The 14,314-nt window shown below is 43.7% G+C and overlaps 1 protein-coding gene across 1 annotated transcript in view; it reads left to right on the top strand.

Moving 5' to 3' along the window:
• Nucleotides 1-476: 476 nt before the first annotated feature.
• The window catches only part of LOC311106311 (transforming growth factor beta-3 proprotein-like), a 36,073-nt gene continuing 22,235 nt past the window's right edge, over nucleotides 477-14,314 (top strand). The window contains exon 1 of the mRNA XM_084148616.1: nucleotides 477-1,362. Within this exon, the coding sequence (XP_084004742.1) occupies nucleotides 1,017-1,362 (346 nt within the window). The 5' untranslated portion in view covers nucleotides 477-1,016. The remainder of the gene's footprint in view (nucleotides 1,363-14,314) is intronic.

The following is a 14,314-nucleotide window of genomic DNA, read 5'->3' as shown; positions in this document are numbered from 1 at the left end:
CTACAAGCAAGCAGCATTGGTAAAAGTAATAATAAAGTAATATAACTAAACTTTATCACTTCAAACGATTAAAAAAATATATAAAATATGATAAACGTTTGGAATTACATATGCTATGACACATTCTATTGAACTGATGATAGGTTTTATCTGAGATTTTTATTTATTTTTTGTCATTTAGCAGACGCTCTTATCCAGAGCGACTTACAGGAGCAATTAGGGTTAAGTGCCTTGCTCAAGAGCACATCGACAGATATTTCACCTAGTCGGGTCGGGGATTAGAACCAGCGACCTTTCGGTTAATGGCACTATGCTCTTAACCACTAAGCTACCTGCTAGATGTGAGAACTTCTACACAGAATAGAGTTACGGTTATGGGATAGATAACATGTGGTCCCTCCTCCATCAAAACGTCACAGCTTCCGTATAAAACAAACGTGATCCCGTGCTGAAGGCGCATAGCTCTGCAACGCGACTTTAGCAGAGCACTGTCAGGAGAAGGTGCGTGCGGGTCAGAGGCAAGTGGCACGAAGTTGTTTATGACAAAAAAAAAGGAAGGATGCACAGTTGTGAGGCGAGTCGGGCGACCTAAGTGAAAGAAAAGCGTTGAAAAGAAGAATGAGAAAGAAAAGTCAATAGGCGGTATGCGTTCAGTTACTAGAATGATGATGGAGACCGTTATTGCACTGGGTAGATTTTAGGTTGACCCGTGCTGGGGAATTTATTCATTTGGAAGGGCTGTGCGATTGATGTCTAATGGCTGAATACACAGCTGGATTTCTATGGATCACAAACCAACGAAATGGATTTCCTCGGGAGAGACATACGTGTATGAAGAAGCCAAATGAAAGTGCGAGAAAATAGTTTGTAAACTGCTATGAAGTTGATTTGAAAGTTTTAAACATACTTTTACGCGTAGGAGCCTTGGGAAATAGTCGCTGGTGTGAATCTGTTATTAGACTATTTCGTTTACCGAAGTGCTTCCCAAACCAAATGCCTCATTGAGAAACAGAAACATGTATCTCGGTAAAGCTCTTCTGTTTGTCTTACTCCTAAACTGCGCGACCACCAGTCTGTCTCTGTCAACCTGCGCCACGGTGGATATCGATCATGTGAAGCGGAAGAGGTTCGAGGCGATACGGGGACAGATACTGAGTAAACTCCGGCTGACCAGCCCGCCACACTCCCTGGGACCCAGTCAGGTCTCCTACCAGATCCAGTCGTTGTATAACAGTACCAGGGAGCTTCTAGAAGAGTTGGGAAGAGACAGGCAGCAAAGTTGCGGCCAAGACAACACGGAGACCGAATATTATGCCAAAGAGATATACAAATTCAACATGGTCCAGGGACCGCCAGAAAACAGTAGGCTAAATCGTGTTATGTTTTTTTATTTTTTTCATTTTAAATGCTCTTTTGGTTGATAAGCTAATTTCTATTATTATTTTTGTGTGAAACTCTTTTTTTTTTATGGCAGTTGGGTGCTCCATTATGCACGAGATCAATGAATAGAGAGCGTGCCGAATGCGTAATTTGGGAAACTAGCGCGTGATCACAAGAGGGAGGGCAGTGAAACTCCTAAAAATAGTGGTTTATCTAGTAGTCATGACGATGATATTGCATGTATGGAGTGTGTGGATAGGATATAGTAGACTAGGGTTTCCCGAACTCGGTCCTCGGGACCCAAATGGGTGCACGTTTTGGTTTTTGCGGTAACACTACACGGCTGATTTTAAAATGTTAAAAGCTTGGTGATTTTAATTGATTATTTGAATCAGCTGTGTAGTGCAAAAACCAAAACGTGCACCCCTTGGTGTCACGAGGACCGAGTTTGGGAAAACCTGCAGTACACAGATGGAATGTCTCAGAAACTATATCTGTTGACGTTGCCTTAGATAAGATCGCCTTAGATGTGCTAACTTCATTTCAGTTAATTTCAGTTCACTTTATTGGCCTTATTCAGGAATGTGTCTAGGACTTCAGTGAGATGTGGGAGTAGTAGAAGCTATGTTGTGGATTAACCTGGAAATTGCCTCAGCACTTTCCCCAAACTATTGCAATCCAGAGGACTAGTGTTTTGTGTAAAGTCTATCTCCTCCTCCTCTTCCCACTCCTCCTACTCCTCCTCTTCCCACTCCTCCTCCTCTTCCCACACCTCCTCTTCCCACTCCTCCCACTCCTCCTCTTCCCGCACCTCCTCTTCCCACTCCTCCTCTTCCCACTCCTCCTCTTCCCACTCCTCCCACTCCTCCTCTTCCCACACCTCCTCTTCCCACTCCTCCTCTTCCCACTCTTCCCACACCTCCTCTTCCTACTCCTCCTCCTCTTCCCACTCCTCCTCTTCCCACACCTCCTCTTCCCACTCCTCCTCTTCCCACTCTTCCCACACCTCCTCTTCCTACTCCTCCTCCTCTTCCCACTCCTCCCACTCCTCCTCTTCCCACTCCTCCTCTTCCCACTCCTCCTCCTCCTCCCACTCCTCCTCTTCCCACTCCTCCTACTCCTCCTCTTCCCACTCCTCCTCTTCCTCCTCTTTCCACTCCTCCCACTCTTCCTCCTCTTTCCACTCCTCCTACTCCTCCTCTTCCCACTCCTCCTACTCCTCCTCTTCCCACTCCTCCTCTTCCTCCTCTTTCCACTCCTCCCACTCCTCCTCCTCTTCCCACTCCTCCTACTCCTCCTCTTTCCACTCCTCCTACTCCTCCTCTTCCCACTCCTCCTACTCCTCCTCCTCTTCCCACTCCTCCTCCTCCCACTCCTCCTCTTCCCACTCCTCCTCTTCCCACACCCCCTCCACCTCCTCTTCCCTCCTCCTTTTCTCCATGGACCCAGTCCCTCACCCCAGATGTGTCCGTTTCCGTTTCAGCCAGGCCCAAATGAGAGGGACATCTGCCCAGGCTGATTGGAATGGGGAGGGGGAAGGGGAAGCCTTGCTGAGGGGGACAGGAACAGTTAACATGGGGGGACAGGAATAGTTAACATGGGGGGACAGGAATAGTTAACATGGGGGGACGGGAACAGTTAACATGGGGGGACGGGAACAGTTAACATGGGGGGACGGGAACAGTTAACATGGGGGGACAGGAACAGTTAACATGGAGGGACAGGAACAGTTAACATGGAGGGACAGGAACAGTTAACACGGAGGGACAGGAACAGTTAACACGGAGGGACAGGAACAGTTAACACGGAGGGACAGGAACAGTTAACACAGAGGGACAGGAACAGTTAACACGGAGGGACAGGAACAGTTAACACGGAGGGACAGGAACAGTTAACACGGAGGGACAGGAACAGTTAACACGGAGGGACAGGAACAGTTAACACGGAGGGACAGGAACAGTTAGCAGATGGAAGGACAGGAACAGTTAACACGGAGGGACAGGAACAGTTAACACGGAGGGACAGGAACAGTTAACACGGAGGGACAGGAACAGTTAACATGGAGGGACAGGAACAGTTAACACGGAGGGACAGGAACAGTTAACATGGAGGGACAGGAACAGTTAACACGGAGGGACAGGAACAGTTAACACGGAGGGACAGGAACAGTTAACATGGAGGGACAGGAACAGTTAACACGGAGGGACAGGAACAGTTAGCAGATGGAAGGACATCCTCCATTCCTTAGCCTGGCTTAGACGGATCAGAGATCCACTCCCCACCCTATTCCCTATCATCTCACCTACATATCTCCCCTAGAGGCCCTGGTCTAAAGTAGTGCACTATGTACGGAATAGGGTGCCATTTGGGAAGCAACCACTTTCTGCCCTGTGGGGAGGCTTGGCTGGGGCTTCACCCTCCCTTTCCTTCACTCTGTCTCAGTCTTAAAAGTGACAGGAGAAGTTGGCTGATGGAATGGACCTCCCTCCTCTTTAGCCTGGCTTAGATAGCATCCCAAATGGCACCCTATTCCCTATGTAGTGCACTACTACCCCATAGGAGCCTCATCAAAAGTAGTGCACTAGATATGGAATAGGGTGCTATTTGGGATGTAAACAAAGGGATCCCTGATCACCCCTTCCCTCCACACACTGACAGCCCCAGGGGAGATTTGGCTAATGGCTGGGTGTAGAGTTCCTCCACTGGGCTGTTAAATGTAGCAATCTTGGATGTCGGATCCCATCCCATCGCCTACACACACTGTTTGCCTGCTCCGTGCCAGGGGAAGTTTGGCTAGGGCTTCAGTCAGTTCTTCCACACTGGAGTGGTTGGTGTTAACAGTGCACTCTCTCTCGCCTCACCTGGCCCTGTGGCCCTTGCATGGTGCATTCCACCTCAGTGGAGAGACGTGAAGCAAACAGATCCTCCTCTGGTGTGTGTGAGTGAGAGAGAGACCTCCTCTGGAACTTTGGGACACAGTTCATCTTCTTCATCATCATCATCATCATCAGTTGGATTGTTCCAGCCTCAGACGTTTGAATTTTATAGCCTGCAGCTAACTCTTTTTATACAGCAGCACAGACAGTATGGGCCCAGGCTATGAATCTAGTGATTTAAATATGAGAAAACCCCTTCACTCAGGTTCTTTATGGTCAGTTTTCTTATTCATATTTTATAGCATTATTATTGGCACCAGCACCAGTCACATTACACTTACTGTACTGCTTTACGGTCGCAGCCAAACCTAAAATATGCACCATAAAAAAAAACATTATTATTTCAGTTGAGCTGGCCATTAAGTGTACCGCAATGGAAACAGTCCTACAACTACAGCTGGTAACGTTTGGTGGACATCAGGGCATAACGTTATGAAATGTCTGTAGTGGTCCAGGACCACACTGATATCGACACATGTCAATACTTTGAGGGGATTCAGCAATATGAGGTCTGAGTCACAATTTCTGAGAAGAGAGAGAGGTGAGAGGGAGGGGGGTAGAGAGAGAGGTGAGAGGGGGGGGGGGGGGGGGGGGTAGAGAGAGACCAAAGAGAGAGTGAGGGATATAGCGAGGGTTAGCGTTTTTAAGTGTGTAAGAATTGGAAGAAGGCCTTGTGGGTCGACGCAAAGCCTATTGCATCATGGTCCCTATTGCATCATGTTGTAGTAAAATGCCTCCCCCTCTCTCTCTCCATCTTTCTTTCTCTCTCTCTCTCTCTCTCTCTCTCTCCCCCTCTATCTCTCTCTCTCTCTATCTCTCTCTCTCTCTCTCTCCCTCTCTCTCCCCCCCTCTTTCTCTCTCTCTCTCTCCCTCTCTCTCTCCCCCTCTATCTCTCTCTCTCTCTCTCTCTCTCTCTCTCTCCCTCTCTCTCCCCCCCTCTTTCTCTCTCTCTCCCGCTCCCCCTCTCGCTCCCCCTCTCGCTCTCTCTCTCGCTCCCCCTCTCGCTCCCCCTCTTTCTCTCTCTGTCTCTCTCTCTTGTTCCCCCCTCTCTCTCCCTCCATCTCTCCCTCATAGCTCTGTGTTGGATCATACAAAGTGGTCCTGACAACACACAGCAGGGACAGATTGCCACTGATTATTCCTTTACCTCCTATTTTCTGAAGCCCAAAAATACTTACAATGTAAACAAACATAATGAGTGAGGTATATTGAGGAGGCTCCAGGGTGAAGTTTCCCCTAGGGGACAGATCTGGGATCAGCTTCCCATCCCTCAATCCTAACATTAACAATTAGTGGGAAAAATGCACAACTGACCCTAGATCTGTGTCTAGGGGCAACGTCACCCTACTCCCATTTAGGATACACCATTCCTCTTGTTTACAAAGCTCTGCCTCCTCCAGAATAGACATAACATTACAGTTTTTTTTCCCTGGGGTCAAAGGTCAAACTATATTAATGATCTCAATCAATATTGATTAATGATATTCCTCTTTAGCCACTTAGCTCATCCTAATAAACTATTATCCCATGTAGTATATAGAAAAGGTGACAATAGACATCTATACAGGAGAGGTCCAGTTTAGATTGACTGAATATTCAATATGAAGACTTTCAAAATTATAATACTCCGTATGAAAAGACAGTGGTCAAACCGACCAAAATGAAAGAGTCACATAATCTCATACTTGGTGTGGTTGAGAAGCTTTTTTTTTTTTTTTTTTAAATCCTTTATTTAATCAGAGAGGTCACATTGAGATTTCCATCTCTTTTCCAGGTGAGCTCTGGCCAAGAGAGCTGCATACACATAGAAAACACAGGAGACACAACACAACATAAAAGATAACTATAAATGAAAGTTAAAAACAGTGCAAAGTGCATAAGAGCTTAAAAGAGCAGGTCACACTTGTCAGTTGTCAATCGCCTCATCATGCATATACAGTATTCACCCCAATGGGACTAATGACATCTGCATACGCTGCTTTCTGGAAGGAGCCAGCAGCCAACAGACCAGACCTCGTTTTTATATTCTCTGTTGTGCACATCACCCTTTCCCTCAGCTGGCCTGGCTACAGACTTTTAGACTTCCATTTACCACAGAGAGGAAGAGAGCTAAGCTTTTCGAATGTCTTCCAACTCCAGGAAGCCTGTCTTGGCACTGCTGTAGGAGTTAGTCTTTACACCTGAGAATTTGTAGTGGCTTGAATTACTCAAGAAAACACTGCACACAGGTTCAACATTGTTATAGTGCCATTGGCCAAAATGGCACCCCTGATTGTGGAAAGAAAGAGAGGACATATCATGATGACATTACATCACAGTGTTATGATGAACCTCCCTTTGCCAGGTGCACAAACTTCCTCATATCAAATATCTGAAGTTATATCACCTTGATCAAGGTGCGTTCCACGCTGCTAGATCTGTTTTACTACAGACCAGATCTAGATCTGTTTTACTACAGACCAGATCTCTACTAGATCTGTTTTACTACAGACCAGACTAGATCTGTTTTACTACAGACCCAACTAGATCTGTTTTACTACAGACCAGATCTCTACTAGATCTGTTTTACTACAGACCAGATCTCTACTAGATCTGTTTTACCATAGACCAGATTTCTACTAGATCTGTTTTACTACAGACCAGATCTCTACTAGATCTGTTTGACTACAGACCAGATCTCTACTAGATCTGTTTGACTACAGACCAGATCTCTACTAGATCTGTTTTACTACAGACCAGATTTCTACTAGATCTGTTTTACTACAGACCAGATCTCTACTAGATCTGTTTGACTACAGACCAGATCTCTACTCGATCTGTTTTACTACAGACCAGATCTCTACTAGATCTGTTTTACTACAGACCAGACCAGACCAGACTATATCTGTTTTACTACAGACCAGACCAGACTAGATCTGTTTTACTACAGACCAGACCAGACTAGATCTGTTTTACTACAGACCAGATCTCTACTCGATCTGTTTTACTACAGACCAGACCAGACCAGACTAGATCTATTTTACTACAGACCAGACCAGACTAGATCTGTTTTACTACAGACCAGATCTCTACTAGATCTGTTTTACTACAGACCAGATCTCTACTAGATCTGTTTTACTACAGACCAGATCTCTACTAGATCTGTTTGACTACAGACCAGACCAGACTAGATCTGTTTTACTACAGACCAGATCTCTACTAGATCTGTTTTACTACAGACCAGATCTCTACTGGGGTGTTTTTACTACAGACCAGATCTCTACTAGATCTGTTTTTACTACAGACCAGACCAGACTAGATCTGTTTTACTACAGACCAGATCTGTACTAGATCTGTTTTACTACAGACCAGACTAGATATGTTTTACTACAGACCAGACCAGACTAGATCTGTTTCAGACCAGACTAGATCTGTTTTACTACAGACCAGACCAGACTAGATCTGTTTTACTACAGACCAGACCAGACTAGATCTGTTTTACTACAGACCAGACCAGACTAGATCTGTTTTACTTCAGACCAGACCAGACTAGATCCGTTTCAGACCAGACTAGATCTGTTTTACTACAGACCAGACCAGACTAGATCTGTTTTACTTCAGACCAGACTAGACTAGATCTGTTTTACCACAGACCAGACCAGACCAGACTAGATCTGTTTTACTACAGACCAGACCAGACTAGATCTGTTTTACTACAGACCAGACCTTTACTAGATCTGTTTTACTTCAGACCAAACTAGATCTGTTTTACCACAGACCAGACCAGACCAGACTAGATCTGTTTTACTACAGACCAGACCATACTAGATCTGTTTTACTACAGACCAGACCTTTACTAGATCTGTTTTACTTCAGAAAAGACCAGACTAGATCTATTTTACTACAGACCAGACCAGACTAGATCTGTTTTACTACAGACCAGACCTTTACTAGATCTGTTTTACTACAGACCAGACCAGACTAGATCTGTTTTACCACAGACCAGACCAGAGCAGACTAGATCTGTTTTACCACAGACCAGACCAGACCAGACTAGATCTGTTTTACTACAGACCAGACCAGACTAGATCTGTTTTACTACAGACCAGACCAGACTAGATCTGTTTTACTACAGACCAGACCTTTACTAGATCTGTTTTACTACAGACCAGACCTTTACTATATCTGTTTTACTTCAGACCAGACTAGATCTGTTTTACTACAGACCAGACCAGACTAGATCTGTTTTACTACAGACCAGACCTTTACTAGATCTGTTTTACTTCAGACCAGACCAGACTAGTTCTGTTTCAGACCAGACTAGATCTGTTTTACTACAGACCAGACCTTTACTAGATCTGTTTTACTTCAGACCAGACTAGACTAGATCTGTTTTACCACAGACCAGACCAGACAAGACTAGATCTGTTTTACTACAGACCAGACCAGACTAGATCTGTTTTACTACAGACCAGACCTTTACTAGATCTGTTTTACTTCAGACCAGACCAGACTAGATCTGTTTTACCACAGACCAGACCAGACCAGACTATATCTGTTTTACTACAGACCAGACTAGATCTGTTTTACTCCAGACCAGACTATATCTGTTTTACTACAGACCAGACCAGACTATATCTGTTTTACTACAGACCAGACCAGACTAGATCTGTTTTACTCCAGACCAGACTAGATCTGTTTTACTTCAGACCAGACCAGACTAGATCTGTTTTACTACAGACCAGACTAGAGCTGTTTTACTACAGACCAGACCTTTACTAGATCTGTTTTACTTCAGACCAGACCAGACTAGATCTGTTTTACCACAGACCAGACCAGACCAGACTAGATCTGTTTTACTACAGACCAGACCAGACTAGATCTGTTTTACTACAGACCAGACCTTTACTAGATCTGTTTTACTTCAGACCAGACCAGACTAGATCTGTTTTACCACAGACCAGACCAGACCAGACTAGATCTGTTTTACTACAGACCAGACCAGACTAGATCTGTTTTACTACAGACCAGACCAGACTAGATCTGTTTTACCACAGACCAGACCAGACCAGACTAGATCTGTTTTACTACAAACCAGACCAAATCTGTTTTACTACAGACCAGACCAGACTTGATCTGTTTACTACAGACCAGACCAGACTAGATCTGTTTTACTACAGACCAGATCTCTACTAGATCTGTTTTACTACAGACCAGATCTCTACTAGATCTGTTTGACTACAGACCAGACCAGACTAGATCTGTTTTACTACAGACCAGATCTCTACTAGATCTGTTTTACTACAGACCAGATCTCTACTAGATCTGTTTTACTACAGACCAGATCTCTACTAGATCTGTTTTTACTACAGACCAGATCTCTACTAGATCTGTTTTTACTACAGACCAGACCAGACTAGATCTGTTTTACTACAGACCAGATCTGTACTAGATCTGTTTTACTACAGACCAAATCTCTACTAGATCTGTTTTACTAAAGACCAGACTAGATATGTTTTACTACAGACCAGACTAGATATGTTTTACTACAGACCAGACCAGACTAGATCTGTTTCAGACCAGACTAGATCTGTTTTACTACAGACCAGACCAGACTAGATCTGTTTTACTACAGACCAGACCTTTACTAGATCTGTTTTACTTCAGACCAGACTAGACTAGATCTGTTTTACCACAGACCAGACCAGACCAGACTAGATCTGTTTTACTACAGACCAGACCAGACTAGATCTGTTTTACTGCAGACCAGACCTTTACTAGATCTGTTTTACTTCAGACCAGACTAGATCTGTTTTACCACAGACCAGACCAGACCAGACTAGATCTGTCTTACTACAGACCAGACTAGATCTGTTTTACTACAGACCAGACCTTTACTAGATCTGTTTTACTTCAGACCAGACCAGACTAGATCTGTTTTACTACAGACCAGACTAGATCTGTTTTACTACAGACCAGACCTTTACTAGATCTGTTTTACTACAGACCAGACCAGACTAGATCTGTTTTACCACAGACCAGACCAGACCAGACTAGATCTGTTTTATCACAGACCAGACTAGATCTGCTTTACTACAGACCAGACTATATCTGTTTTACTACAGACCAGACCTTTACTAGATCTGTTTTACTTCAGACCAGACCAGACTAGATCTGTTTTACCACAGACCAGACCAGACCAGACTAGATCTGTTTTACTACAGACCAGACCAGACTAGATCTGTTTTACTACAGACCAGACCAGACTAGATCTGTTTTACCACAGACCAGACCAGACCAGACTAGATCTGTTTTACTACAAACCAGACCAAATCTGTTTTACTACAGACCAGACCAGACTTGATCTGTTTACTACAGACCAGACCAGACTAGATCTGTTTTACTACAGACCAGATCTCTACTAGATCTGTTTTACTACAGACCAGATCTCTACTAGATCTGTTTGACTACAGACCAGACCAGACTAGATCTGTTTTACTACAGACCAGATCTCTACTAGATCTGTTTTACTACAGACCAGATCTCTACTAGATCTGTTTTACTACAGACCAGATCTCTACTAGATCTGTTTTTACTACAGACCAGATCTCTACTAGATCTGTTTTTACTACAGACCAGACCAGACTAGATCTGTTTTACTACAGACCAGATCTGTACTAGATCTGTTTTACTACAGACCAAATCTCTACTAGATCTGTTTTACTAAAGACCAGACTAGATATGTTTTACTACAGACCAGACTAGATATGTTTTACTACAGACCAGACCAGACTAGATCTGTTTCAGACCAGACTAGATCTGTTTTACTACAGACCAGACCAGACTAGATCTGTTTTACTACAGACCAGACCTTTACTAGATCTGTTTTACTTCAGACCAGACTAGACTAGATCTGTTTTACCACAGACCAGACCAGACCAGACTAGATCTGTTTTACTACAGACCAGACCAGACTAGATCTGTTTTACTGCAGACCAGACCTTTACTAGATCTGTTTTACTTCAGACCAGACTAGATCTGTTTTACCACAGACCAGACCAGACCAGACTAGATCTGTCTTACTACAGACCAGACTAGATCTGTTTTACTACAGACCAGACCTTTACTAGATCTGTTTTACTTCAGACCAGACCAGACTAGATCTGTTTTACTACAGACCAGACTAGATCTGTTTTACTACAGACCAGACCTTTACTAGATCTGTTTTACTACAGACCAGACCAGACTAGATCTGTTTTACCACAGACCAGACCAGACCAGACTAGATCTGTTTTATCACAGACCAGACTAGATCTGCTTTACTACAGACCAGACTATATCTGTTTTACTACAGACCAGACCTTTACTAGATCTGTTTTACTTCAGACCAGACCAGACTAGATCTGTTTTACTACAGACCAGACCTTTACTAGATCTGTTTTACTTCAGACCAGACTAGTTCTGTTTTTACAACAGACCAGACTAGATCTGTTTTACTGCAGACCAGACCTTTACTAGATCTCTTTTACTTCAGACCAGACTAGATCTGTTTTACCACAGACCAGACCAGACTAGATCTGTTTTACTACAGACCAGACTAGATCTGTTTTACTACAGACCAGACCTTTACTAGATCTGTTTTACTTCAGACCAGACCAGACTAGATCTGTTTTACTACAGAACAGACTAGATCTGTTTTACTACAGACCAGACCTTTACTAGATCTGTTTTACTACAGACCAGACCAGACTAGATCTGTTTTACCACAGACCAGACCAGACCAGACTAGATCTGTTTTATCACAGACCAGACTAGATCTGTTTTACTACAGACCAGACCTTTACTAGATCTGTTTTACTACAGACCAGACCAGACTAGATCTGTTTTACCACAGACCAGACCAGACCAGACTAGATCTGTTTTACTACAGACCAGACTAGATCTGTTTTACTACAGACCAGACCTTTACTAGATCTGTTTTACTTCAGACCAGACCAGACTAGATCTGTTTTACTACAGACCAGACTATATCTGTTTTACTACAGACCAGACCTTTACTAGATCTGTTTTACTTCAGACCAGACCAGACTAGATCTGTTTTACTACAGACCAGACCTTTACTAGATCTGTTTTACTTCAGACCAGACTAGTTCTGTTTTTACAACAGACCAGACTAGATCTGTTTTACTACAGACCAGACTAGATCTGTTTTACTTCAGACCAGACCAGACTAGATCTGTTTCAGACGAGACTAGATCTGTTTTACTACAGACCAGACCTTTACTAGATCTGTTTTACTTCAGACCAGACCAGACATTTACATTTACGTCATTTAGCAGACGCTCTTATCCAGAGCGACTTACAGTTAGTGCATACATTATTCATTTTTTGTTTGTTTGTTTATTCTTTATTTATTTATTTATTCTTTTTTTTTTCATACTGGCCCCCCGTGGGAATCGAACCCACAACCCTGGCGTTGCAAACGCCATGCTCTACCAACTGAGCTACCTCCCTGCCGGCCATTCCCTCCCCTACCCTGGGCCAATTGTGCGCCGGCCCATTGGTCTCCCGGTTGCGGCCAGCTACAGCAGAGCCTGGATTCGAACCAGGATCTCTAGTGGCACAGCTAGCATTGCGATGCAGTGCCTTAGACACTGCGCCACTCGACAAGACTAGATCTGTTTTACTACAGACCAGACCAGACTAGATCTGTTTTACTACAGACCAGACCTTTACTAGATCTGTTTTACTTCAGACCAGACCAGACTAGATCTGTTTTACCACAGACCAGACTAGACCAGACTAGATCTGTTTTACTACAGACCAGACCAGACTAGATCTGTTTTACTACAGACCTTTACTAGATCTGTTTTACTTCAGACCAGACCAGACTAGATCTGTTTTACTACAGACCAGACCAGACTAGATCTGTTTTACTACAGACCAGACCTTTACTAGATCTGTTTTACTTCAGACCAGACCAGACTAGATCTGTTTTACTACAGACCAGACCAGACTAGATCTGTTTTACTACAGACCAGACCAGACTAGATCTGTTTTACTACAGACCAGACCAGACTAGATCTGTTTTACTTCAGACCAGACCAGACTAGATCCGTTTCAGACCAGACTAGATCTGTTTTACTACAGACCAGACCAGACTAGATCTGTTTTACTTCAGACCAGACTAGACTAGATCTGTTTTACCACAGACCAGACCAGACCAGACTAGATCTGTTTTACTACAGACCAGACCAGACTAGATCTGTTTTACTACAGACCAGACCTTTACTAGATCTGTTTTACTTCAGACCAAACTAGATCTGTTTTACCACAGACCAGACCAGACCAGACTAGATCTGTTTTACTACAGACCAGACCATACTAGATCTGTTTTACTACAGACCAGACCTTTACTAGATCTGTTTTACTTCAGAAAAGACCAGACTAGATCTATTTTACTACAGACCAGACCAGACTAGATCTGTTTTACTACAGACCAGACCTTTACTAGATCTGTTTTACTACAGACCAGACCAGACTAGATCTGTTTTACCACAGACCAGACCAGAGCAGACTAGATCTGTTTTACCACAGACCAGACCAGACCAGACTAGATCTGTTTTACTACAGACCAGACCAGACTAGATCTGTTTTACTACAGACCAGACCAGACTAGATCTGTTTTACTACAGACCAGACCTTTACTAGATCTGTTTTACTACAGACCAGACCTTTACTATATCTGTTTTACTTCAGACCAGACTAGATCTGTTTTACTACAGACCAGACCAGACTAGATCTGTTTTACTACAGACCAGACCTTTACTAGATCTGTTTTACTTCAGACCAGACCAGACTAGTTCTGTTTCAGACCAGACTAGATCTGTTTTACTACAGACCAGACCTTTACTAGATCTGTTTTACTTCAGACCAGACTAGACTAGATCTGTTTTACCACAGACCAGACCAGACAAGACTAGATCTGTTTTACTACAGACCAGACCAGACTAGATCTG

Source organism: Coregonus lavaretus (genome assembly GCF_964263955.1).
Source record: "Coregonus lavaretus genome assembly, chromosome: 31".
In the NCBI taxonomy this organism is placed as follows: domain Eukaryota; kingdom Metazoa; phylum Chordata; class Actinopteri; order Salmoniformes; family Salmonidae; genus Coregonus; species Coregonus lavaretus.
The sequence above is the reverse complement of the archived record's forward strand: the minus strand, read 5'-3'. Positions and strand labels throughout refer to the sequence as shown.